At 41.0% G+C, this 26,827-nt stretch overlaps 2 protein-coding genes across 3 annotated transcripts; one reads left to right on the top strand and one right to left on the bottom strand.

The window, feature by feature from the left end:
- Window positions 1-1,206: 1,206 nt before the first annotated feature.
- Window positions 1,207-14,150, bottom strand: synm (synemin, intermediate filament protein). Its single transcript, XM_017692170.2, has 4 exons — window positions 13,179-14,150; window positions 11,443-11,567; window positions 7,161-7,231; window positions 1,207-6,564 (listed from the first exon to the last, which is right to left on the bottom strand). Exons 1-4 carry the CDS (start codon window positions 13,974-13,976, stop codon window positions 4,370-4,372), a joined length of 3,189 nt encoding a protein of 1,062 aa, XP_017547659.2. The 5' UTR covers window positions 13,977-14,150; the 3' UTR covers window positions 1,207-4,369.
- A 406-nt stretch (window positions 14,151-14,556) lies between these two features.
- Window positions 14,557-24,913, top strand: pgpep1l (pyroglutamyl-peptidase I like). Of its 2 annotated transcripts, XM_017692183.2 has the most exons (5): window positions 14,557-15,076; window positions 15,238-15,290; window positions 16,305-16,421; window positions 19,458-19,684; window positions 21,696-24,913. In XM_017692183.2, the coding sequence occupies exons 1-5, from the start codon at window positions 15,040-15,042 to the stop codon at window positions 21,973-21,975; spliced, it is 714 nt and encodes a 237-aa protein (XP_017547672.1). In that variant the 5' UTR covers window positions 14,557-15,039; the 3' UTR covers window positions 21,976-24,913. The 2 variants fall into 2 exon arrangements, with proteins under 2 accessions (XP_017547672.1, XP_017547680.1); XM_017692191.2 differs by lacking the exon at window positions 15,238-15,290 and having other exon boundaries at window positions 14,557-14,991.
- Window positions 24,914-26,827: the final 1,914 nt, after the last annotated feature.

Below are 26,827 nucleotides of genomic sequence, written 5' to 3'. Positions count from 1 at the left end.
ACTGAAGACTTCTATTCTTACTTATTATTTCTTAGAAAAAGTATCTCAATACTCATTTATGTCTAAGTTACTCTCTCAGACCCATTTTGTGAGTTTGGACCTCGCCTTCAACATGTGGTGGTAGATTGAGGGAAAAACTGAGAACTTTGGCTGGAGTTCAGGGCAGGCTCTGCCTGTAGCTGGACGGCTAGATCCCCTGTTTACTGTGGTAGTGCTGATACACGACTCAGAAACAGGGAGGAGATGGGAAACAGAAGGTAAGGATGTGAATTTATAGGACATTAGGTTGGATGGAGGGTGGGTTTCAGGCATGTTCCTCCCCTCAAATTTCAGTTTTTCCATAACTCTGTTTGAGGGAGAATGCAACAGTCCTTTCAGTTCTTTAATCAGAAAGAAACAGCCTATCACAGTAAACATTGGTTAAAAGGCCTGTCAGTATCCTGCTTATGCTGGGTTGTAATTAGGAGCATTAATTAATTAAGCATTAATATGCTTACAGATATTTTCGCTAAACTTAATACGTATCATGATTTTTTTGAAACACAGACACAGCGCGCTGGTAATGCCAAAATTTCAAAACTAACATTAATCATTTTTGTAGTTTTTAATCAACAGCACACATAGTGTTCTGCACTAAATCCAATTAAATAGAACTAAATTATGCTCTCTTTTTAATAAAACATGCAGTTGTTCTGTGTCCTGTTACTTATGATATGCTTAAAGACGCATGTTGTTTATCAAGATTACAAAAGTTATTACTTTAATGATAAAATATCATCCTGTTGCCCATCTCTATGGCTGATACTCAGCTGTGCTGTTTCATTTATTCCAAGCGAAGACAAACGTTCTTAACTCTGTCTAGCAGAAGTGACCCTTCGTGCCATCATGAATCCAGATACGTAAGCCCAGGACTTTCAGACAGTCCAACTTCATTCTGTTTCATTAGTGGAAGGCTGTGGATTGTCAAAGGACCAAGGCAGTATTTCTCGCAAGGCAGACAAGATCCACAGTGTCTCTGTTCTCTCTAAGAGACTCTGGTCTGGCTGGCAAAGCCAGTCTGCCAATTTCTCTCCCACAATGGCACCAGCTATTGAAGACCCTCCATCATGCAAACTACTGCCACATGCGCTACGGAGTCTTATCCTTCAGCACTGCTGTATTTTCAAATTCTGAGTCAAACACAATCAGGATTTAGGACACTGAAGCTGAAGCACACGAGAGTTGCTTTTATTGTTTTTGAGGTGTGAACCACTGCCCAGGCTACATGTGGACAGAAAAGCTGCCAAACGTCAGAATCATAGATGGAGTCCCCTCTTTCAGCTGTGAAGCTTCATCAACCTCTAACTGCATTTGTGCCCTCTCCCTCAAGCATTTCTGAATGCGGCAGTAAGCTTTGTTACACTATGTGTATATCATATAAAAAGTGTCGCAAAGAAGTAAAAGAGATTAAAAGAAATCAAAAAGCTGAGCTAACACCATCCCGAGTGATCACTAATGTTTTTTTATCAAAGCGTTAGGTAACGAAATAGCAAGTACCACAATTTTTTCAAAATGTATTATTTATTTGCATTTTGCATCTTGACTAAGATCAAAGTCGTAAACAAAGTTGTTCGCAGCTGATGTAACTTGTCATGAGATACTTGCCACACCAGAATTGCTCACAGTGGTGGTGATAGGAACCAGACGTCTGACGAATTTAGAGTTTAATGCCTCTAAAAGCTCCCTCACAGAAAATCATTTTATTAAATGGTTATGGATATGCTGCCTGATGGCTGAGAAATTGGTTTACAATAGTTTTGCGAAGGTTTTTACCTAAAACATATATTTTTTAATCCATTTGTGGCAGACAGCCGTTGTAAGGCAAAACAGTCCCTAAAGAGATGCTTTTTTTTTTTTAAAACCATTATCAAAATATAAAAACTCAGAAGATACGTGTATGTTTACTGTTCATTTTGAATAAGAAATAAAACGGCTACATTTGCCTTGTAGGCATTGCGACCTCAGGTTCCTTTCACCATCACTGTAAAGACATCACAGTTGGTAAATTTCACATCAAGCCACTCTGAATGACTTTGTTTACACCTCAACCACTGAAATTTTGAAAAATTGGTGGAATCCCTTTAAAGAGGTTAAAACGTTCATAACCACCACCACTGGAAAGAGGCACAAAACTGTCACCTGGGCCAGTCACTAGGTGACTTAAACCTTGGCTAGAAGAGATTACAGCAGAGCTAAATGGAAGCCTTCAGATGCAGAGAGCTGCTATACTTGCACCAACCTGAATGCAAGCTATCAAGAGAATACGAGTGCAATACAGATAACTATGCATAGTCTTGCATTATCATAGTATATGTGACAAGAATAAGAAAACCATTAATGGCAAAAATGTAGAACAGAAGATGCACATGCACGTGATTTTTGAAAATGACCAAACCACAACACATAATATTGCATTTGACTGTCCACCATCATGTTCTGATAACCTGTAAACCCTCTCCAGGAATCCTGCGTTACCAGAGCACTCCAAACAGGCTTACTCTACGTACTCTCACCTCTCCTTCTCGTTCCCTCCACTACCAGCGTGTGAAGCATGAGCAACGGTCCTAAAATAGCCACTCGTTATGCAAACTTCCTACAGCAAATCCTGGTTCTGAGTTCCAGGCCTTGACAGACTTAATGCCACCGAACTACAGTTCTACTGCATTTAGACACGTCTAGAGTGAACACTTGCCCTACATTCTTATTGTTGAGAGAAAACTGCTCTCTCTCTCCCTCTCTCTCCCTCTCTCTCTCTCTCCCTCTACACACACTTTGCAGAGAGCAATGTAAAAGCCCTCATCTTGGAAGTGTGGGGGAGCTGGATTAGTGAATACCACTCTAATGTTATTTAAGGATTAAAGGATCTAAGAAAGACAGGAAGGACAGTCTGAAATTTCCTGTTAATCACAGAGTCAGACACTGACAGTACTCAAATTTAGGCTATACTCTATAAGTCTTCTTAGTGGTTATGATCGAATATTAGTACTGCAAGAAATATCCCACCACATTTCACTCCTTACATAGGCTAAAATGAGCCTTTCACAATTGCAGTAATAGGAACACTCCTCTCTACATCTTATTCGCACCTCTTCAGCATCTATACTTAGTTTTCTGTTCATTTTACTTTTACTTCTTAAATTATTTTCTTAGTGCTCTGGTAAAAGCCACAAACACAGAAAATAGTTGTAAATAGGTTTAACTGTTAGACAAAGTGGACCTTAGTAATGAAAAAAGTGGACTTCAGCTAAAGTGAGACTGTATCATCAAAATAAAATACATAGATTATGTAGCTAGTAGAAAAATATAGATCAAGACAATATTTAGAAATAAAGGATATGAGAGAGTGAATAATGGAAAAACCGAGGATCACTAACAGAAAGCAGTGATTTAAATATAGGTTTAGCTGAGCTATGAGCTATTTGCAGTTTTGAATTATTACTGATTTCTGTGGTTTTACAGGACACAGTGATGCCACCGTCCTTTCACTCATTTCATGATGTAATTCTGAGCACGAAATAAGAGTTCAGTTTTCTATGTCTTGCCAAGTGAAATCATAAACCTGGTCAATATATTTAATATTTCTCATTATGAGATTTTATAAGACTTCCTCATTCAATTGATTTCTATAACAGTTTTTTCCTTTTTTTTAGGAAATTATATCTATTCCACAAATATGACAAAACATGACGTTCACTCCAGTCAAGAAAGTCTCTATATGGGAACTAAACTGCAAAAAAACAGTTTCTGATCCCCTGGTTCTGTGACATCACAAAAACCAACACATTTACATATCCACCTGTTCAGCTTACAGCGGTTTAGCCCCGCTCATTAATGTTGACGTTACATGGAGTGTTTCTGCTGATTCTGACAATCCAGGTCAACCAATCAGAGCAAACATCATTCCTTAGATAAGCCTTTTTATTTTTAAGGCATAAAAAGTTGGAAATTGAGCATTTAAAAAATGAATTATGACTATCTTTGGTTAATAAAACTACACAAATGCCAGTGGACCTGGGGTATGAGCCCTTTAAATAGCCTTGTAATATTCTTACAATAATCTCAAAATGAGAAATATTAGAGTAAATAACATGATTTCACTACTGAGATATCATTGCAGTGTGTAGAGCGTGTCTGATTATTTCCTTGAAGTGTAAACTGCAAAAATAGCCAATGGCTCACACTGTGTCCAAACACATGTATCTGGTCAGGCAAAGTAACCAAATCTGATTTGAGAAAATCACCTTGCTCTCTGTAAGCATCACGAAAAACAATGCTGTCTATACTTCAAAATGTAATGTAAAGCTGCAGGGTGATTTTATTTGGATTTCACTTAGTCATCCGTGGGGCTTTCAAGGTAAACAGTAGCAATTTTTTTCTCATGTCGGACCTTTAAAGAAGGGTCAATCATCTGGGTTTGTAGGAACTCTTGGACACTGGCTCCATCGCTTCTCTGTCCTTGGGAATCCACCCCTTCTAAGCTTGTTGACCCAGATGAGCTGTTGTTGATATCCATTTGAAATGTGAAGGATCTCTCATTAGGCCCCAGCTTGATGACTTTTTCTGTTTTTCCAGCTTCAGCAGCCGAGCTCCAGTCTTCAGTTTCTTCTAGGCTGGTCATCCACGGCATTCCCTCTGATTGGACCTCCTCTTTGGAGACTCTCGTGGTATAGCTTCCACCAGCTCCAGCACTGAGGGCCTGGTGGAGTCCAGGGTTTGAGGACCGCAGTGCTGCCAAAAACTGTTCTTGGGACAGGTCCTCTGTCTGATCATCCAGCAGCCCAGACTCCTCCAGAGTCTGAGAAACATTGAGCTCTGCCACAAAGGTCATCGTTCCATCATCTGCAGGGTCTGCCTTCTTAATGTCAACAGAGATACCCTCACAGGTCTCACCAGCCTGTGTGAGAAGAGCAAGTTCTTCTTTCAGTGATCCAGACACTGTGCACTCTAGCTGTTCCAGGGCTCCCCTCAGCTGCTCTCTTGGGTTCAGAGACTCCTCTTTCAGGATCTCTAGCACGGACTCTTGCACTACGGGAGAAACACGTATCTCCTCCTCAATGATGCACTGTGGAAAAGGTTCTCTTTTGACATATTCAGGTGATTCTCTGTTACTGTCATCTTCATCTGAGTATCTTCTGTTTGTAGGAAGACCTTCTTCCTGGTAGTATCTTTCATCTGACAGGTCGTCCACCACTCCATAATGTCCATAAGACATAAATCCACCACCCTCCTCAGATTCAGACATATTGTCCTCAGGGGTGGAAACAAAGTACTCTTGAGTCTCTTGGCCCTGGGAATAGTAGGGGAGACTGTCCTCTTTGGACACCTCCTGGACCTGCACAGATCCACTCTCGCCATACCCTGAAGTTGTCACATTCTCGCTGGTACTCTCATATTTTACAGTAGGCTGAGGTTCATTCTCTGGCTCTTCAATCTGGAAGAACATTGTTGAAGGTTTGAAGTAAGGTTTGGATTTTACCTCCACAATCTCTTCAATGTCAACCTCCCCTTCTTCGTCACTTTGAGAATCCACTGGTTCCTCTATTATCTCCACATTAACAGACTTGTTTTCTAGACTTTCGCCTTTCAGACCAAGGCTTAGCAGATTTTGAATCATGCTTCCTGTTGGGGTTCCCTCAATATCCTCCAGGGAGACTTTTTTCACTCCCTTACTGAGGAGTTCCTCCAGAGCAGAGTCATCTGACACATCCAGATTCTCTTCCACTTTTGACTGCAGGACTATCTGAGTCTTGGTGCTTCCATCCTCTTGCTGTGTTTTCTCTACATGGTATGTGATCTTTGAGTCAATAGATGGACTAAGCTTTGTGTCCAGGCCAGCAGGCTTCATGACCTTCTCAATAATTTCTTCCATGGACACAGAGTCCAATACTTTTTCCTCTCCTGCAAATTTCTTTGGTTCCACATTTACAGACTCTTTCAAATCTTTCCGATCTTCATGCTTGAACTCTTCTTCCTGGACAAACTGTACTTCACCAGATTTCACTGTTTTCTTGGTATAATCTGTTTCTGCTCTCTCATACTTTCTCTCGTTTTGCTTATCAACAACTTGGCTTTCCTCATTGGTGCTGAGGCTCATCATGGGAGGTGACACAACTCTCATTGATTTCTGTTCTGCTGTTGGTGAGGCAGTGGAGACTGATTTGCTTCCCTTTACTGACTGGTCTTGTGACAATCCTTTGATTTTCACACTCTTCTCCTCCACCACTTCTTTGGTTCTGTCACTGGCTGAGACTCCAGGTTTGGCTATACTTGCTGCAGCTGCTGCTTGAGTTGCTTTGGTGAAAGAGATCATATCCCTTCTTGCTGCAGGACTCTGATGGGCATGTTTTGACACAGCAATGGGCACAACCCTGGAGGCTCTTTGGGAGTCAAACTGACTGGATACAGTAGAGGTTCTAATGCTGGAAATGGGCTCCATATACCTCGCATCATATGCTGTGAAATGCCTTCTCACTTCTGGCTGACTGGTGGAGACCCTTGGAGCGTACTGAGCTGGTAATCTGATATCTAGGAGAGAAAAAGACAAGCTTTAATATTTGGCTACTGGTTTCATTCTTGTACTGAATGAAGCTGAACATTAAACCTGAAAACTGACAGAAGGATAGCAGCAAGAGTGAAAGGGAAGGTTTACAAGACAGTAGTGCGTCCTGCTATGATGGACGGTTTGGAGACTGTGGCTCTGTCTAAAAGACAGGAGGCTGAGCTGGAGGTGGCGGAGATGAAGATGCTGAGATTTTCGTTGGGAGTGACGAGGCTGGACAAGATTAGAAATGATCAGATCAGAGGGACAGTGAAGGTGGAGTAGTTTGGAGATAAAGCCAGAGAGGCCAGGTTGAGATGGTTTGGACATGTGTTGAGGAGGAATAGTGGATATATTGGGCAAAGAATGTTGGAGATGGAGCTGCCGGGTAGAAGGAGAAGAGGTAGACCTCAGAGAAGGTTTATGAATGTAGTGAAGGTGGACATGGAGATGGTTGGTGTAAAAGTAGAGGAGGCAGTGGATAGGGCAAGATGGAGGCAGATGATCCGCTGTGGCGACCCCTAAAGGGAGCAGCCGAAAGAAGAAGAAGAAGAAGAAGAGAAAGGGAGAAAGGCCACCATACCTATTATTCTCTCTCTTGAATGCTGATCAGACCTCATCTGAGCATGTTTTCGTTCTCCTTCCAGTAGCGCCCTGAGAAGCAAAGCAAATCAATAGTTAATGCTTTAAAAAAAACAAAACAAAACAAAACCATTTGGGCTATCTGGGCAGTTTCTTTCACCTGTCTGGAGAGTTATGAGCACCTTGTTCTGCCATCACAAAGCAAAACCTTAAACCAAAAGGAAAACAATATAACCAAGTATCAAACCTTTCGGCACAGAAACTAAATGGACATGACACTAACAGACTGCTCTCCCATCATACCCTTTCACCATCTTTCCTGTAACCTACCTTAATGGTGATAGCTTATAGGTTCACAGCACATCCGTGGATGGAAAAAAGCAAAGAAAAATCTGGTGGAGCAAGAGTTCAGTATATCCCTTGTGGATGTCCCCTCTGGGTCTGCTGAAAGACTAAACTAAAAATAACGACCACAATGCACTCTGCCTGTTGCCTTTATGGCTTAGAATGTCGAGCTGTGACACAGACACAGAAAGACTTGCTTGCGTGTCCTCTACATCACCAAGGAAGGCATTCTAAATATTCCCAACAATGTGCAGCACAGAGCGGACATGAGAGTGGGATCTGACCAAAAAGACAGTAGAGGCTTTGAGTAGAAATGGCAAGAGAATAATCCCAAATGTGAAACAGCAAAGAAGTCCTGCAGCGCTAAGAGGAAGGACTGTGGTGGATCTTTCTATAAAAGGTCTGGCAGTCACTTTGTGTACATATTGGAAAGTGGGTAGATGCGCCTGCCTGCCATCTTCGGAATCATTGGCTGATACACTTCATAACCACTACAGAAAACATTGTCGAATAAAACACTTCTGTGCTTTATCCAAGACAGTGTTCTTCACCGAAATGTGAATGTGTATGTTTATGAATTTGGCCTCATGCAAAAGTGAATTGATTGCCTTTACATTTAAGATATGCACATTCTTTTTACTACATATGACATGTGAACACGATCAATTGCCATATTGCTCTAACAGTGTTTTGTTCCAAACCCTGTCACCGAAAGTGGAGTTAAAGTTTATGACCAGAGAGTTGAAGGACTCTTCACAGCTTAGACTAGACACAAAAAAATGCTGGTGTTAAATTTTGATCAGTGTGTGCATTGGTCCTGTAAACATACACACACTGAGAAAATGTGAAATTTAACACTCACAGTAGATTCAACACTGGCAAATTTACTGTGTGCCTACACACTCCTGTAACACTAGACCCTGGGTTCTATCAACTGGGTGTAAAAACACCTCCAGAATCAACTTTCATCAACCCTAAAATTTTAACTCTAAAAAAATCAACACATTTCAAAACTATCTGACTAAACTGGCTTACCAGTTTGAGTTTCCTCAACCTAATGAAGTCTGCTAGAGCCTGTTTACTATCATTACAGTATATGCAAGCACTGTGAGTGCTAACCCATCAAGCAGAAATCTGATATTAATATTTAATGGTGGTGAAAAGCTTTGTAAGGAGACCTTGCTTCATTCCCTGCTTTTGCTTACTCTGGCACGAGAACATGGAGGAAAACGCCCCTAAAATATCTGAGAAAATATCTGAGACACACACAACATGAGAAAATATCTGAGAAACACACAACAGAAGGAAATATCTGAGACACACAACAGGAGGAAATATCTGAGACACACACAACAGGAGGAAATATCTGAGACACACAACAGGAGAAAATATCTGAGACACACACAACAGGAGGAAATATCTGAGACACACAACAGGAGAAAATATCTGAGACACACAACAGGAGGAAATATCTGAGACACACACAACAGGAGGAAATATCTGAGACACACACAACAGAAGGAAATATCTGAGACACACAACAGGAGGAAATATCTGAGACACACACAACAGGAGGAAATATCTGAGACACACAACAGGAGGAAATATCTGAGACACACACAACAGGAGGAAATATCTGAGACACACACAACAGGAGAAAATATCTGAGACACACACACAACAGGAGGAAATATCTGAGACACACACAACAGGAGAAAATATCTGAGACACACACACAACAGGAGAAAATATCTGAGACACACACAACAGAAGGAAATATCTGAGACACACAACAGGAGGAAATATCTGAGACACACACAACAGGAGGAAATATCTGAGACACACAACAGGAGGAAATATCTGAGAAACACACAACAGGAGAAAATATCTGAGACACACACACAACAGGAGGAAATATCTGAGACACACACAACAGGAGAAAATATCTGAGACACACACAACAGGAGGAAATATCTGAGACACACAACAGGAGGAAATATCTGAGACACACACAACAGGAGGAAATATCTGAGACACACACAACAGGAGAAAATATCTGAGACACACACACAACAGGAGAAAATATCTGAGAAACACACAACAGGAGAAAATATCTGAGACACACACAACAGGAGGAAATATCTGAGAAACACACAACAGGAGAAAATATCTGAGACACACACAACAGGAGAAAATATCTGAGAAACACACAACAGGAGGAAATATCTGAGACACACACAACAGGAGGAAATATCTGAGACACACACAACAGGAGGAAATATCTGAGACACACACAACAGGAGGAAATATCTGAGACACACACAACAGGAGAAAATATCTGAGACACACACAACAGGAGGAAATATCTGAGACACACACAACAGGAGAAAATATCTGAGACACACACAACAGGAGGAAATATCTGAGAAACACACAACAGGAGAAAATATCTGAGACACACACAACAGGAGGAAATATCTGAGACACACAACAGGAGGAAATATCTGAGACACACACAACAGGAGGAAATATCTGAGACACACAACAGGAGAAAATATCTGAGACACACACAACAGGAGAAAATATCTGAGACACACACAACAGGAGGAAATATCTGAGACACACACAACAGGAGGAAATATCTGAGACACACACAACAGGAGAAAATATCTGAGACACACACAACAGGAGAAAATATCTGAGACACACACAACAGGAGAAAATATCTGAGACACACACAACAGGAGGAAATATCTGAGACACACACAACAGGAGGAAATATCTGAGACACACACAACAGGAGAAAATATCTGAGACACACACAACAGGAGAAAATATCTGACTCATATAAAAATAAAAAACATTTACATGTGAAGCCAAAATTTTATTGAGTGAGAGAATAAAAAGAATTGACAATTAGACACAGTCAAATATATTAAAGTAAAGATTAAACGGTTCAACAGATAAAATTATGCAATTTGTTTGGTGGTGTGTGATGTGTTGGTGTTTGGTGTTGTGGCGAATGACCGGTGCTGAATGACCGGTGCTGAATGACCGGTGCTGAATGACCGGAGCTGGTTTTTGCAAAAAGACTAATTAGCATAGCTGTGGGCAGTTTTACTATACATTGAAATGAAACTGGCTGGATTGTTTAATAAAACAAATTAATGCATATTAACTTGACTGAGTGGCAAAAGGTAAATAAAAAAGACCCCATGACCTTTCAGGTTTGTAAGGAGTCTGGATGTCTAAATGGAAATGTAGGAAGTACATTTTTCCTTGTAGAAGTGTAACCGAGTAAAATTACAATCACTTCAGTAATTTTTGCCACTAAAAAGCTGTGAAGACCAAAAGATATGATTACAGAACAATGTATTTTAATGCTCCTTGGTCCCAGTCAAACTGAACATTGTGAAGTGCCTGTAAAAGATGGGATTTTACTTCAATAAGTAGAGTATAATTCTTATTTTTCCGCATTTTAAATTGTTTTTACCTACTTAATGCTTACATGTTTCAATTATGTAATGTTATGCATTACGTAATTAGGAGGATTTCTCTGATGGAAGTGTTTAACCTCATGCAACCTGCAGAAGAACATACTGTAACATACTACAGTCGTGCTTTGGTCCCTTTCCCCAAGCGGATGAATTCGATGATTCAAAGAGAACTCGGTCAAAACTTGGTGAAGGACATGTTTTCCAAGTGAATTATCTCCTATTGTTGTTAATACACAAAGACATATGATCTAAAACTCCCACATGATCTAAGCTGATGCCTGACTTTTACATTTTAATTTCAGGCTTTACAGGGTGATTCACAGCAATGCTTGGACACCATATTTTAGCTTGTTCTTTTTCTCACTACTTTTTTCAATTTTAACAAAAAGTCTTACATAGTGCAGCTTTAACATGCTTGTCTGTGTCTGAACGGAGCCGTACCTGTATGCTGCCACTTCCAGACTGAGCCCCATCTTAACCTGAAGAAGGTCCTGATGGTCTTTCAGCTTTTCTGAAATAGTGTTGGCCAAAAGCTGGCGCTCATGTTCCAGCTCTTCAATAATCATCTACAAAAGAGGAGGAGAGTTAGAGATGCTGTTTTTAACATTTCTGCACATCCAACTAATCGACACCATCAAGTGCACTCGATTATTAGAGCCAGGCATTTCAGATTAAACCTGTGAGTGAATGCCACAGCGTGACAGATCCCGTGGAGAAGCCTTGGCTGCTTCGGTTCTATACTCTGAGGCTTGCCAGAAGTGATGTAAAATAGTGAGGAGCAGATGTAAAGTGATTAGTGAGGAGCCGGCTTTTAGTGTGATTTTCCATTATAAATATTTTTAATATTATTATCCTGAAATAAAACCAGTTTAACACAACATGATAATAACTTCTGTCTTCTCTTGAAATGAAGGAAACAGTCATGTGAGTGATTTCCCTTTGCAATCAAAATGTATTTTGGGCACCAGTGTTTCTGCGATGCACCTGTTGAGGATGTCTTACAACACCTTCCCCCACCCCCCACTACACTGTCACTGTGCGTTTTAAAGAGTCAGGCCTGGTAACTGGCTCATAGCCAAAAGCCTGAATTAGGCCATTAAGCAATTCGTCAAGCAGATCAGACCCACAAGATGCTGTAGTATCTGGGGCAGGTAAGTACGCATCCTTCAGTCTTTAAATCCTCTCTGCTGGTTGTCAAGGCATTTTCATCCACACAACTGACCGCTCACTGGATATTTCCTCTTTTTCGGACCGTTCTCTGTAAACCCTAGAGATGGTTGTGCGTGAAAATCCCAGCAGATCAGCAGTTTCTGAAATACTCAGACCAGCCTGGCACCAACAACCACGCCATGTTCAAAGCCCCTTAAATCCCCTTTCTTCCCCGTTCTGATGCTCGGCCTGCGCTTCAGCAAGTCGTCTTGACCACCTCTACAGGCCTAAATGCAGTGAGCTGCAGCCGTGTGATTGGCTGATCAGCTATTTGTGTTAACAAGCAATTGAACCTACCTACCTAATAAAGTGGCCAGTGAGTGTATGTCTGACTATTCAGCCTACAGCAGTTTAGCTCAACCAAGCAGTCATGAAAAAATTAATTATGACTGTTTTTGGTATATTAACCCATGCACAACCTTAGAAGGCCCTCAGGGATAAAAATAAAATGCAACAAAAAATCAGGGATATTGGCTCTTTAATGAGGATGAGAAGGATCTTCTTCAGTATATGCTACAATTCCCTAAATTGTAAAGTGATAAATAATAAACCGTCATATAGTCATCTGAGAACAATGAGAAGACAAAAAAACATTAGGGCCTGATCCTACAGACGATGGCACTTCGCCCAGGCCTCCCTTGTTGCCTTATTAATGACAGGATGGGGCCTGATGCTTTATCTCCAGTTGTCTTCAAGCACTCAGGCATGGATGCTGCCAGATAAATTTAAGATTTCAATATCAGGACATCACACAAAACTACAGGCTCCTGAAATGAAGGCAGATTAGGTTTGATTTCAGTCTGTAAAACACTGGGGACCCTCCTCTCTTCTCCACTTTTAAAGGGTGTACAGTGTGTCTGAGGGTGGGTGTGGCCGTCCCCTGGGACAGAGAGGGAGCTGATGTTTGTCTGCAGATGATTTCAGCACAATGGAACCAAAAGACCTTTCAGTTCAGCACGTTTCCTTACCTGATACTGACTGATGTCTCCTTTAAAGTTCTCCTGCATGTTGATGAGCTGCCCCTCCAGGTCCAGCTGCAGATGGGCGTTTTTCTCCACCTCTGCCCGCAGCCTGTTCAGCTCCGAGGCGTACTGCGTCCTTTCTTTTCTAAAGTCTTCCAGCCTGGCCTGGTCCGCTTTCACGGCCTCCTCCATCTCCTCGACCTTCTGGCGATACATCTCGAGCGTGTCCAGCCAGCTCTCAGACAAGTGGAGCGTGTACTCCTCCACCTCCTCCATGCTGACCACCGGTGGGCCACCGCGGACCTCGCTCACCACAGGTATCACACGCGAGTGCACCTGGCTCCTGAGGTGGGCCACCTCCTTTCTGTGGGCGTCTTCCAGGAACGCGTACTCGCGCTGCAGCTCGCCGAGGCGCTGCTCCAGGGCGCCGTTGGTGTGCTGAGCGTGGCGGAGCTGCTGCTCGCAGTCCCTCAGCTCTCCTCCGAGACCCCTGCTAACGGCGCACTCGTCCGAGCACAGCGCCTGGAGGGCCTGGAACTCTCTGCGGAGTTTCTCTCTCTCCACCTCCGCCTTGCTCTTCTCGAAGCACAGGCGTTCCACCAGCCTCCTCATCTCCCTCACTTCAGCCATGCGTCGGCTCTCCGGCTCCTCAGACCTGCTCTGCCTCGCCGCGCTTATCTCCGACATCAGGCAGGCGTTCTCTCGCTCCAGGAGCTTCGCTCTCGACAGGTACTGGCCGAGCCTGGCGTTGAGCTCCTGAAGTTGGTGCTTTTCGCTCTCGAACGGTCTCCGCGGCTGAAACATCTTCTTCTCGCTTGTTCGTCGCGTCTAAACTAGACAAGTTGCGTTAAAACTGCAAATGACCTCTCCGTTGTTGTCATGGGTGCGAGTGAAGAAAGAGGCTGTGCTCCTGTCAGCCCTTGGCGGACTAGTGTGGAAGTGCAGAAATGGGAGGCGCGCTCATCATCATCATCATCACCATCATCATCTCTGCCTTCGGGGCAGATGTGAAAGGCGCGTTAGTGCTTCTCCCACCTGTTTTCCGTCAAACCTCGCCCTCCTCGGCTGCGATTGGCTAATAGTTCATATAAATAATAATCAAACATGTAAAAATATTATTTGATTTTATATTAGGTTTTTTTTAGATTCGTATGTCTCACACGAGACTATTACAGTGGCAGTCAATCAGGTAAGCAGTCAGTCATTCTCACACACACACACACACACACACACACACACACACACACAGACACACACACACAGAGTAAGCTTTATTTATACATTTATATAGATTATTATGGATTTATACAGATTATATATATATATATATATATATATATATATATATACGCACACACAAAAGCATATGTACAATATCATTATAAATCTCGGCTTATTATACATGCACTGCACTTTATTTTCAAGAGTTTTTATTAAAAGCGATGCATACAACATCTGCACTGTACTCACATAAGACGTCACAGCACAGTTCCTATTGGCAGACTGTTTATTTGCAGGACCTGCTAGCCAATCACAGCGCAGGAGGAGGGCGTCTGTCTAAATACGGGTGGGAAAACAAAACTACAGCGAGGCGAGAGTGTGCTCCTCCCGGCGCTGTGAGGCCATGGCTCTCCCAAGTGGAGGGAGGTGGACAGTGCAGAGTTGCCTCCCCTTTCTCTGCCTTCTGCCCTGTGACCTTCTAGAAGACAGACTCCAGCTGAAGTAGCGAGTGACCGAGGCGCTGGTCAGGACCGAGCCTCTTCCAGCTCCGGTTATGACGGAGCTGTGCTGGACGTTTAGACTCGAAAAAGAGACCAAGGTGAAGGAGTAAAGCTCTGTTTTTATTTCTAAAACGTCTCGGAGCTCGATGGACTCTCCTCAGAAGGAGCTGGTCGTAGTTACAGGTCCGTGAAAGTTGAAGGTTAACAAAGCCTATGCGACCTTTTTCAGATGTGACCGCGTCTTTAATGTCTCGTTTTGTGCAGCTGTCATGGTTTTGTCTTGACCAGGTGTCTGTCGGTCACGCTCGCCGCTGAATGATGTCTAAATGTGTTACTTTGTGCAGGATTTGGTCCTTTTCGACAGTATTTGGTGAATGCAAGCTGGGAAGCAGCTGAGGTATCAGGTTCTCACATGATTAGTGTATTAATGTAGTAATGTATCATTATTTTTACACTCTGTCAGTGTAAAGTAGTGAAATTGCTCACTGATGTGTTTATGTACTAATGCTCACGTATTTGTGTCCTTTTATATGAGAGCACAATAAATCAATCAATCAATCAATCAATCAATCAATCAACCTTTATTTTGACTCGGAAGTACATTGAGGGCAACCCTCATTTTCAATGTAGCCGAGCATTTACAAAAACAGGGATTGACATGACAAAGAAAATAATTTACATTTAATACTACATTTAATCATTTTAAATTAAAAGAAATTTTAAAATAACAGTGAATAAAAGATAAAAGTAGATAAAAATAGAACTTGAGATTTAAATGATAAGAAATTAAGATCAAAAATAGATATGAAATTAGTAAGGTAATAGTACAATATCAAAAAAAAAAGTAATGATAAAAAAATAATAATACAATAATATTATACAATATTATTTTTATTAATATACAATATAATACTACAATAAGAAGTCATTGAGTGAAACACCCATCACCTGTAGCTATTTACACAGTAAGATATTAGCTATTAATATTAGTAGTATAATAACTCTGTAGGTAGTCTGACCAGAGGAGGACGGGTCCCCCCTGGTGAGCCTTGGTTCCTCCCTAGGTTTCTTCCTCAGCTCTGAGGGAGGTTCTCCTTGCCACTGGTGCCCCTGGCTTGCCCACCTTTTACACACTTGTTAAAACTCGGTCTTTTCTGGAATTCTGTGAAGCTGCTTTGGGACAACATCCGTGGTAAAAAGCGCTACAAATAAATTTGATTTGAAAATTTGATATAGAATGAACGTTGAAGATCAAAGGCTCAGTATTGTTTGTGTGGTTGTTTTAAGGTGGATTGTGCTGCAGGGGAAATTAAATGCGCAGGTCTAGATGTAGTGACAGTATGAAAATATCCACATATCAGATTTCACATCTGGTCATTGCTGAGTGTTAAATCTGATGTATTTTTTGCAGGGTTTGCAGAGGGCAGGCCTTGGAGAGGGCATAGAGACCCACACTGTAGAGATTCCTGTGAGTTACTCAAAAGCTCAGCAGGCCGTTGCTGAAATATGGCAGAATATGAAACCAAAGGCAAGTTAATAATAAAAAAAAAACCTCTCTTATATTTCGGGCACTCTCATTTTCCCCAGACATGTTTTTTTGTCCGTTGGGTCTGTTTTGGGAATTTTTTTGCAATGAGGCAATCGTGTATGCAATCAACCCTCCACAGTGCTCGAATGCATTTATTCTGAAGCTGCAAAACTGCAGGGATCCATAAAAAGATGCTCTGAATATGATGTAACTGATAAATGAAAATGATTGTCCACATCACATTTTTTGAGTTGCAGCTTCTGTGAAATTGAACTTGCAGTGTATTAATGCAGTGTTGTCAATGAAAGATCTGGTTTCTTTGATCATTGACTGTGGGATGCATCACTGAACCAGCAGCTCTCAGATTATTTTTGGTGTGCATGAACAGATTTCTTCATCAATAAATTGGTTCATTAATATTTAGTTTAAAAATAACAAACTTGCCCCTTCAAAGCTCATTTGGCTGAAGTGCTGCCTCTGTGCCCCAAAGATCAGCAGTGCTGAGTTTGAATGCCAGTTGAGTTTGGCAACTAAACTAAACCCTTTCATAGCCCCTGAGAATAAAACTGGTCACATTCTCACTGACTCTCAAATGCTTACTGACCATTGAGCTGCCAGGACCATAGATACACATAGATATGCACCAACAGCAGGACATAGTATCACCGAACCCGAAGATTAATCAGTGTCACCCTTAGACCCCCAGAGGTTTTTTGTCCTCTTGTTAGAACATCTGCTTCTTCTTTTGGAAACATTTGCTTAACATTTTCTTCTCTGACTGCCCGTGCCCTGCGACCCTGACGGAGAAGCGGCTTAGAAAATGGATGGATGGATGGATGGATGGATGGATGGATGGATGGATGGATGGATGGATGGATGGACTGCCCGTTCAATGTAACAGTTTAACATTATATAACAATGTTATGTTCAGTATGTACATCAGTTTCTTACATTGTGTTAAAGAAACAATGTTAACCCAGCACAACTAAAATGAACATGATTTATCATTTCCCTAGATCAGCCAAGACGTGTGTCTGACATGTGCTTCGTCAGTGTACAGCGGGAGATGGCTAATGTTGCTAACCAACCCTGGGCTTAATCTGTCACCTATCTCGGTAAAACGTGCCCAAAAACCAAAAAACGCCTTTCAGCCCGCTCAAAACGCATCTTCATTTGTTTCACAAAAGATAAGATAAGGGCTTTATTGTCATTCGCATCACATGTGGTACGAAATAGTGTAACTCAAGGTCCCAGTTAAACTCCCAAAAGTAACAATAAACAATAAACAGAAGGTGCAAATAACAGAAGCATGAGGACGAGGTAGAAGCTGTATGTCTTAATACTGGTAATGTATAAAGTGACGTGTAGGGGTGATATAGTGGAGGCACTGTTATAAGCACATGTTATGGCTTTTACTTTAGTCCATAAAAACAAATATAAACATGGCAGTGGGCCAGCAACTGTGAACAACCGGAACCACTTAACTCAGCACAATATGTGTTATCATTCTGTGCCAGACGACTAAAGCAGGGTTGTGTTAACGCTGATGCTGCGTAGGGTAACTTGACGGTGAAGCTGAGCGAGTGTATTTGTGAGATCAGTGTCTGATTATGATTTCGACGCCAACATTTTCAGACATATATGTTTGGACTTGATTGCACACATGAAGAAGCATGTCAGCTGAACGCTGGACCCACCAGCGACTCCCTGGTGTTCTAACAGAAAGATGCAACTTCTAGCTGTGTTACAGTTATGTGATACCTGCATAGTGACGCGAGACGTTAAGCAGATGATAAGGTACTTCCAATTTTAGCTTAATGGTTTTAAAAAATTTGATCTATGCCACTTTACTAAATCCATCCATCCATTTTCTAAGCCGGTTCTCCGTCAGGGTCACAGGGGGGGTGCTGGAGCCTATCCCAGCAGTCATCGGCCGGAAGGCAGGATGCACCCTGGACAGGTCGCCAGTCCATCGCAGGGCAAACAGACAGACACAGACAGTCACTCACACCCAGGGGCAATTTAGCATGTTCAGTTGGCCTGACTGCATGTCTTTGGACTGTGGGAGGAAACCAGAGAACCCGGAGGAAACCCACGCAGACACGGGGAGAACATGCAAACTCCACACAGAGAGGACCCCGGTCACCCGGCCGGGGAATCGAACCCAGGCCCTCCTCACTGACAGGCGACAGCGCCACCCACTGCGCCACCCCAGTATTTGTTAGTAATGTTAGCCTAGAATCTGCCACAGAACAATAGAGAAGCACATGTCATATATCAAACGTATTTCCTTATCAGCTGCCTCTAAGTTAAGTAATAAATCATTTTAAGTAGCTTTTCAGCAAACTATTCCTTTAATACTGTTTGTAGCAGCTCTGGCTTTAACAGTGATTTGTGAGAAGTTTGCAAGACTTGCATGTAATGTTTTTTATTGTGTAGTTATTGGAGACGCCTGTTAGCCTGTATGTGACCTGTGGCGCTGACTGTTTAACAAAACCGCATTCTTAAATAGTGCATATTCTAATCTAAACCTGCCGTATTTAAATACCCAATTAAGTATGAATACAAAGATGGCTATCTGTATGTTCTCATGGTTATATAGCGTAATAGTTAATAGTTGTCAGTTTGAGATTGTTTTCCAGATTGGATGTTTTTTAATGCATTTAGCAGTGAAGTGTGATTCATGCTGGTTTAAAGCTAGATTGTGTCTCATAGTTCACTTTGCATTTTAAGGTCCACTTGTACCATGTGTATGTACTAGGGCTGGACAAATAATCAGATTTTATTTTCAATTAAGATTTTGGCATCGAATGATTATGAAAACAAGATAATCGCGATAACTTGGTCCACTGCTAATCCACAAAATGGTACATGCAGCCCAATGGATGTGTTATCTGCCTAAAAACTCTCTTTCAGAGTAAATAATACTGCTCGCAGACACTAGAGTTTTCAAGTCATGTAACTCGTTATTGATTTTAAATAATAATATGATCCAAGTATCCACTCCTTACCACATTAATTCTCTCTGATTAACAGTTTGCCGTCCACTTGGGCATAGCACCAGAAGCCAAATGCATCATTCTGGAGCAGACAGCCAAGAACCATGGCTACAAAGACAGAGATGTGTGTGGCTTCAGTCCTGCCAATAACTGTTGCATTGAAGAAGGACTGGAACGGTTGGACTCCATTATATGCATGAAGTCCCTTGCCAAACACTTCAAAGGGCTCGGTCTGGATGTCATCTACTCCAGGGATGCTGGGAGGTTTGTACTTGCTAACAGACCTTTTATTGTGGACAAATGACCAACTTTACTACTGTGTTATTTAGTATAGTGTCAAAGTTGGTATTGTTTCACAAACTACCTGTTGAGACTGAGTAGTAAAGGTAGCAATGGTAAAGACCTTAACTATGACTGTGTTATTACCATCGAGGGTTAGTACAATATCTCAGGTTTTCAAAGAGTACCGATATATGAAGGCCCAGGTCCTGATATTGATCATTTCATTATGAATATTTTTAACATGTGTTAAGCTCATTGAGTATTAATGGAATGGTTTGGTGAAAAATCAAATGTACGTCATTTTCCATGTAGCCCGTATGTAGTCAATCAACCAAGACATGTTTGGTGTCCAAATTTTGCTTGTTTAATTTAGTGCTGGAGCTACAAGGCCGAATTCTGGCACCACAGATTACTTGATGTCTGTTGCGTCCTTTTAAATACACTGCTGTTCTTGAAGATTTCAACCGAAGATACACTTTATATGGACAGACGTATTTGGACACCTACACATTTTACCTACAGGAGCTTTTATGATATCCCATTCTAAATCCATAGGCATTAAAATGGAGTTGTTCCCCCTTTGCAGCTATAACAGCTTTCACTCCTCTGGGAAGCTTTTGACATGATTCTGGAGTGTGTCTGTGGGATTTGTCCCCCCATTTATCCAGAAGAGCATTTGCTCATCAGGTCAGACACTGATGTTGGATGAGAGGGCCTGGCTGACAATCTCCATTCTAGTTCACCCTAAAGGTGTTTGATGGGGTGGTGGTCAGTCTCTGTGCAGGCCAGTCAAATTCCTCCATACCAAACTCACCCAGATATGGCTTTATGGACCTTCCTTTGTGCACTAGGGCTCAGTTGCGCTGGAACAGAAAAGGGCCTCCCCCAACTGTTCCCACGAAGTTGGAAGCATACACTTGGCCAAAATGTCTTGGTCTGCTGAAGCATTAAGATTTCTAGGGGGCCGAGCCCAACTCCTGAAAAACAACTCTATAGCCCCGCAGACTCGTCCATCAGGCTGCCAGACAGGGAAGTGTGATTGGCCACTCCACAAGATACATGTCCACTGCTCCAGAGTCCAGTGACAGTGTGCTTTACACCGCTTTCCCGATGATTTCAAAAACTGACTTGTGGCAAAGGTGGCATCCGATGGCTGTGCCATGTTTAAAATCACTGAGCTCATCAGTGCAGCCTGTTCCCACCACAGCGTGAAGGAGACTAGGGATCAGTGTTAACATCAGATTTCAGCAGCCAGAATCTTGTAAATATGCTTAAGGACAAAGTTTTTGATTTGATTTATGTAATAGTTCTGTTTTGCTGAAATACTGAAGTGAGATGAACACCGTGTAAATATTTTATGCTCAGTTTTTAGAGGAATATTTTGTAGTCAGAAGTAAAAAACAATATATTTTAATATTGCATAATGCAGTTCTCACAATACTTTACTCAGCATATCTTTATAGATTGCAGGAGAATCGTACAGTGGCTGCAGTATCAGGATAATATGGTCTCGTGGGCTCTCTATTGCTTCCCACCACCCGCTCTCATTACAATCTGTGACTTCAGTGGTATGATGGCAAAGTTTGTTTTGTTTTAAGAAGCACGAGTCCAACAGTACACAAAAAGTGAAGTGTTTATGGTTTTAGGGGAGGATCTAATAAGTAATGTTTGTGCTAGTCAGGATGGCTATGAAAATTAAGGGCCAGGGGCTATAATTAATGTTTGGATGCAACCAACAACAAAGCTAGTAGCAATATACTGAAATGATTATATTATAAATGAATTAAAAGTGCCTAGTATTAAAAAAGGGGACTTGAAGTGTAACGGCTTAACAGGACCACAGGCTGATTAACAAAGTGTCATACACAGAACCAATACTGCTAATATAAATGTATTCAATGTCCACGATGTCATAGCAATATTGTCATGTATCACTGATGTCTGACTTGATTTTTTGTTGGTTGTTTTCGTTGCTGTATGTGCTCCCATGCAGGTACCTGTGTGATTTTGTATATTACTGCTCTCTTCAATATGGGCAGAGAAGGGCAGCCCTCTTCCATGTGCCTGCCTCAGGCAGCCTGGCACACCCAGAGACGCTGGTCCCACAGCTCCAGGCCATCATCCAGGCCCTGTTATGCCAGCTGGATGCATATAGCATCAGCATGCAAAACCAAACAGGGCCAAGAGAAGAAGAATGCACCAGAAGACATAACACAACCAACATAGTGATGTGCAGCGGGCGTCTTCAAAGACAGTGGGGCCCAGAGTGTTAACCAGTTAAAACATCTGAATATTTTCACAAAGATGCAATAAGCAAAGCTCAACACAGGCCTTCAGTCTCATTCATTTTTTAATTCAAAAATTTAAGAAAAAAAAAGAAAATACATGAAAATTCTTCAGATACACATTAAGTCAATGGCATGTAAAAAGTATACCATCTCAACTAGAGGTGTGGAGAAAAATAAAATAAAATGCGGAGGCCTCGGATACATAATTTACGAGAAGACGAGAGTACCAGCCAAGCCATTTTACCAAATCAGTTTCTACCAATCAGTTCATTGACACAGATATATTTCTTTTTGCGAAAGGAAAAATGAAAAGCATTGTCAATTAAAAACATCTCAGTACAGTAGAACAAGGCCCCTTTTTCATTTTTTTTCTTTTTTCTTTTTTTCTCGGAATGCCAAGCAAAACAACAGTGCCTGGAAAATGGTGTTTATAAAACCTCAAGCTCATTATTGCAATTAGAATGCATCGATGCATCTTCTCTAAACCTGAGGCTTTGCATTCTGAAGAAATACAATAAAATTAATAATATGATACTTGAGAAAAGAAAAATCAAACTTTCAGTCAATCTACCTTCAGGTTTTGCAAAGAACTGGCATTGCAACAAGCGCTATTTCTACTGTAAACGTATCTCTTTTAAAATTCTAGTCATGTTAACTCTGTCATGACTACCCGTAATCTACTGGACATCGTCGTCCTAGTTGTGTCTGTATATGTACTTTATGTTTCTGTAGTAGATCTGTAACCTACGGTTAACTAAGGAACCTTGGCAGCATTCAATGAAAACTGACATTCACTTTGCAACAGGCCAATCCTTTTGTCCATTTCATTACAGAAAAAACAAACAGAAATAAATATAACTGATCTCTATTTTTTCTCTTTATAAAGACATCAAAAATCTACATCACTACATCTACATGTGATACACTCCCATCCATATACATATGCAACAACACAAGCACAGGGCCTTTTTAAGAATGGTGATTTGGATTCCGTCTTGTGCCACGCAGAATGCTATTGTTGGTTTTTTTTTTCTTTTCTTTTTTCCCCCCAGCAACTTGATCTCCCAACCAGGTCTCCCTATCACTGGCCCCATTTTCAGCCCTGGAATTCCTCTTACAAAAGATTACAACAAATTGAGAGTACAAGAACATTTCGTTAAGTGCCACAAAGCAGAACTTCCAGGGTTGGTAAGATTATGCGCCACAAAGTCCTTTGTGTTCTTCCAAGGCCTTTACCATATCACTTTGCAATGAATCTCGATTCGCTTTTTATTTCAATGCTCGGACCTCTTGACCACTCAGTAGATGTTTTGAAAAAACCTTTCTGCTTAGACCTAACGCCTGTCCAATGCTTCAGACAGCCAGCTGTGATGGAGAGGCCTAAAACGTAAAGAGTGAAGCAGCAATAATATGAGCAGCAGTAAATAGGAGAGCAAGAGCGAGAGAGAGAGACACTAAACTACAATCCTGTCTCTCTCTCTCTCTCTCCCTCGCTCTCTTTGAAAAAGGACATAGTGTAAAGGATCATCTTAATGACATTAGGCCCTTCGTGTACGTGGTCATCAGAAACGTCTGAAGCAAACAGAAGAAAAAATCAGAACAATGTTATAAAACAAGTCCACGCAGCGAGTAGAAACTTTCAGGTGTTTTCAGAATGCCAAACTACTAAAGGTCGGGACACCAGTTTCCCGAAAGAGCACACTAGATCTTCTTAACTACATATAAAGTGTCACTACTTCTCAAAGGGAGGGGTTTTCATTAAAGCAGGACGTGAAGTGTACACCTCAAGATCACTCATAGGGTTGTATTACAATATGATCACTATAGGCAGAGATCATTATGGTGTTAGACTGTTTTTCGGAAACTGGGTCCAGACCATTCAACTCTTTGGCTGGTCAATGGGTGTCGAATGTGAGTGGCGAAGTGGAGGAATGACAAGGCAACAGCACTGAAAGTGCTAACACAGTGGTACTTTTTGGATAGCTGGAAGTCGAGCAGATGTGATCAGTGCTACAATACGACTGAAGGGGCTAATTCTGACTGTCACATTGTTATGACTGCTGCAGACAGAAGGTATGTGTTGGAGTGGGAGTGACTGGGAGATGTTACGGCATGTGCTCTCTGTCAAGGCTTGGACAGCTCAACAGACTGAGATTATGTTTACAGCACAAGAACCAGAAACGATACTTCTGGAAAGTTGCAGACCACAAAGTTTGAGCATGCATGTGAGTTTCAGCCTTACATGGGCCACCCTTTTCAAGCCGAAACGTGTTTGGTCTTCAGTCACTATGTGCTCATTTCGGAGAACCTTCAGGGTCTACAAACCCCAGATTACGCGGCCGAATTTGACTGTAACAGGTCTGGATTGTGAAATGATAGGGCCTGTGTAAATAACCAATATATGCCAAATAGTGGTTTAGTTGGCTTAAGCTGCATCTATACTCATTTATCCCTTAATAGTACTTTCCTGCCCAAGCTTTATAAATTCATCAATTTTGTTTAGGTAGGAAATCAGTCATAACACTATTCGAATGAAACCATGTAAGCCAAACCCTCAAAGCCAGCTGCATTATGTGAGGATTCCTGGTTGTGGAAATCATTGTGCTCTTTGGAGTGGAAAGAGGATGGCTGGGCTGTGTCCCAAATAGTGGATTCTTTGTTCTATGTATATTTGAGATATGCACTCATGTGGCTTTCTACACGCACACAGGTAATAGCCTTTTTCATTAGGTAGAGCAGTATGATCCCTAGACTGATCCGTCACTATTAATACAAGCTACAAGGAATTTCAGAAATTTGCATAGTTTGAAAACTCTAAATGTCTTATTCTGATTTTTGTACTGTGCATTTAAACTGTAATGTTCATTAAATGCACTGAATTAAATTTTCCATCACTCAGATCCTTCTGTAATATACTTTTTTGTGCATTCAGAAAAAATGATGGTGAGAAAACTTTGGTGCCTTTATCAGGAGTTATGAAAAAAATGTGTGTGTGTGTGTGTGTGTGTGTGTGTGTGTGTGTTTGTATATATACAGGGACACTGTAATGTAAGTGACTCAGCCTTCCTCTCTCCAGTCCTATCTGAGAGCATGGTTTGTGATGCTGATGAGGTTTTTTTTTTTTTTTTTTTTTTTTTTTTAATCCAGACACCGTGAGGTGTCTCTATATCTACAGACATATGAGAAAATAGTGAGATGTATTCTACCCTTTTATACACGTACATATATTAAAAAAAAGTGTGAGGTAGATAAATGCTTGAAGGAAATGAAAAAAAAAGTCCCCCAGTCATGACACCATGGAGAATATATATATATATATATATATATATATATATATATATATATATATATATATATATATATATATAAACTCATATACTTTATACTGAATCATTGGGCCATTTATACAGTGATTTAAACTGACATCACAAGAAATAAAAAATAAAATAGAATAAAATAAATAACCCTATAGAAAGGGGAAAATAGCCTTCTAAGAAGGGACAACTTATTCATGGGTGACACTTCGCAAAAGTACAAAGAGAATCCTTCAAAAAAAAAAAAAAATCAGTGAGACCTCAGTTTTACCCCCGATCTCCATGAAATGACATGACCACTACACTAGCCTCTAACCCACCTTACTGTATTTGGTTTACAGATGTTCTGTGAGGTCTGCCCTCCTTGTGTGTGTCTATGGTGAGATGTGTACAGTCAGAGAATGGAGCCTACACCTTCCTATAGTTTGAGAAAGCTGGCGAGTGTTTGGGGTTCATAAGGCAAATTAAGACAACCCAGTTAGCCCTGTCAATTGCTAAACGATTACACAGATGGGTTAAAATACCAGCTGAAACAAACAAGCAAACAAACAAACAACAACAAAAGAAAGACAAACCATTTCATCATAAGTCCTGACTTGAGAAATGAGGCACTGGGAGAAGCAGATAGTACTGTAGAAAGATTAAATGGGAGGCAGAGGAGCAAGAGAGGGCACCATTAACACCAGAAGACAGAGTGAGAGACTACAAGGTGGAACTAAGACAAGAATGTCTGGAGAGAGCAAAAACCCTAACTTTGACCTGAGATTGAGTTGCACCTGTGGGGGCAAGACTAGGTGCAATATTAGACAACTGGTACAAGGGTACTGAAACTACTCACACACAGAGCTATGGTATTTTTTAACAACCTACACATATGTAGTAGTAGTAGTAGTAATAATAATAACAATAATTCAACATAAGCGAAAAATGATTCATAAAAAAAAACAGAAGGCAATGGACTGTATCTAGACAACCTCTCAGGGGAAGGGAAAAGTATGTTTTTGAATAAAGATTTTTCTTTTTTTGTTTTTGTTTCTTTTTTGCTAGAAGAGTATAAAGCATAAGAAAATGGACTGTAGTGGAGATCATAAAATATTAAACCTGAAGGATTTCTTAATATATATATTTATATATATATGTGTGTGTGTGTGTGTGTGTGTGTGTGTGTGTGTGTGTTTATATATACCATCCATAAAATAAAAAAAAGAATAAAATAGCAGCTTCTTTCTGTACAGACAAAGAAGTGAACATCAGAACCGTAAAAAAGTTATCAAAATTGACAAAACCAATGATGTGTGTAAATGATCTGGTGGTCTAACATACAACTGTAAGACCTTTATAGAATTGTCTGAATTGTATAGAGACTAATGACTAGTCTTAAAAAAAAAAGATACCTGCTGTGTACAATGCCTCACTTGCCTTTGCAAACAAATGCATGTCATTCCAAACAAATGTTGAAATCAGCTGTCCCCCCTGCCCCACACTGTCTGCTTAATTTTCGAGCCAATCCCTTATGCTTAATA

The sequence above is a fragment of the Pygocentrus nattereri genome, chromosome 7 (genome assembly GCF_015220715.1).
Source record: "Pygocentrus nattereri isolate fPygNat1 chromosome 7, fPygNat1.pri, whole genome shotgun sequence".
In the NCBI taxonomy this organism is placed as follows: Eukaryota; Metazoa; Chordata; class Actinopteri; order Characiformes; family Serrasalmidae; genus Pygocentrus; species Pygocentrus nattereri.
The sequence above is the reverse complement of the archived record's forward strand: the minus strand, read 5'-3'. Positions and strand labels throughout refer to the sequence as shown.

Coding starts and splice junctions, on each gene's coding strand:
- pgpep1l (XM_017692183.2), top strand. CDS start 15,040: ATGGACTCTCCTCAGAAGGAGCTGGTCGTAGTTACAG. Junction 15,291..16,304: donor CAAGCTGGGAAGCAGCTGAG/GTATCAGGTTCT, acceptor TATTTTTTGCAG/GGTTTGCAGAGGGCAGGCCT. Junction 16,422..19,457: donor GGCAGAATATGAAACCAAAG/GCAAGTTAATAA, acceptor TCTGATTAACAG/TTTGCCGTCCACTTGGGCAT.
- synm (XM_017692170.2), bottom strand. CDS start 13,976: ATGTTTCAGCCGCGGAGACCGTTCGAGAGCGAAAAGCACCAACTTCAG. Junction 11,568..13,178: donor GAGACATCAGTCAGTATCAG/GTAAGGAAACGT, acceptor CCTCTTTTGTAG/ATGATTATTGAAGAGCTGGA. Junction 6,565..7,160: donor TTCAAGAGAGAGAATAATAG/GTATGGTGGCCT, acceptor TTTCTCTCCTAG/ATATCAGATTACCAGCTCAG.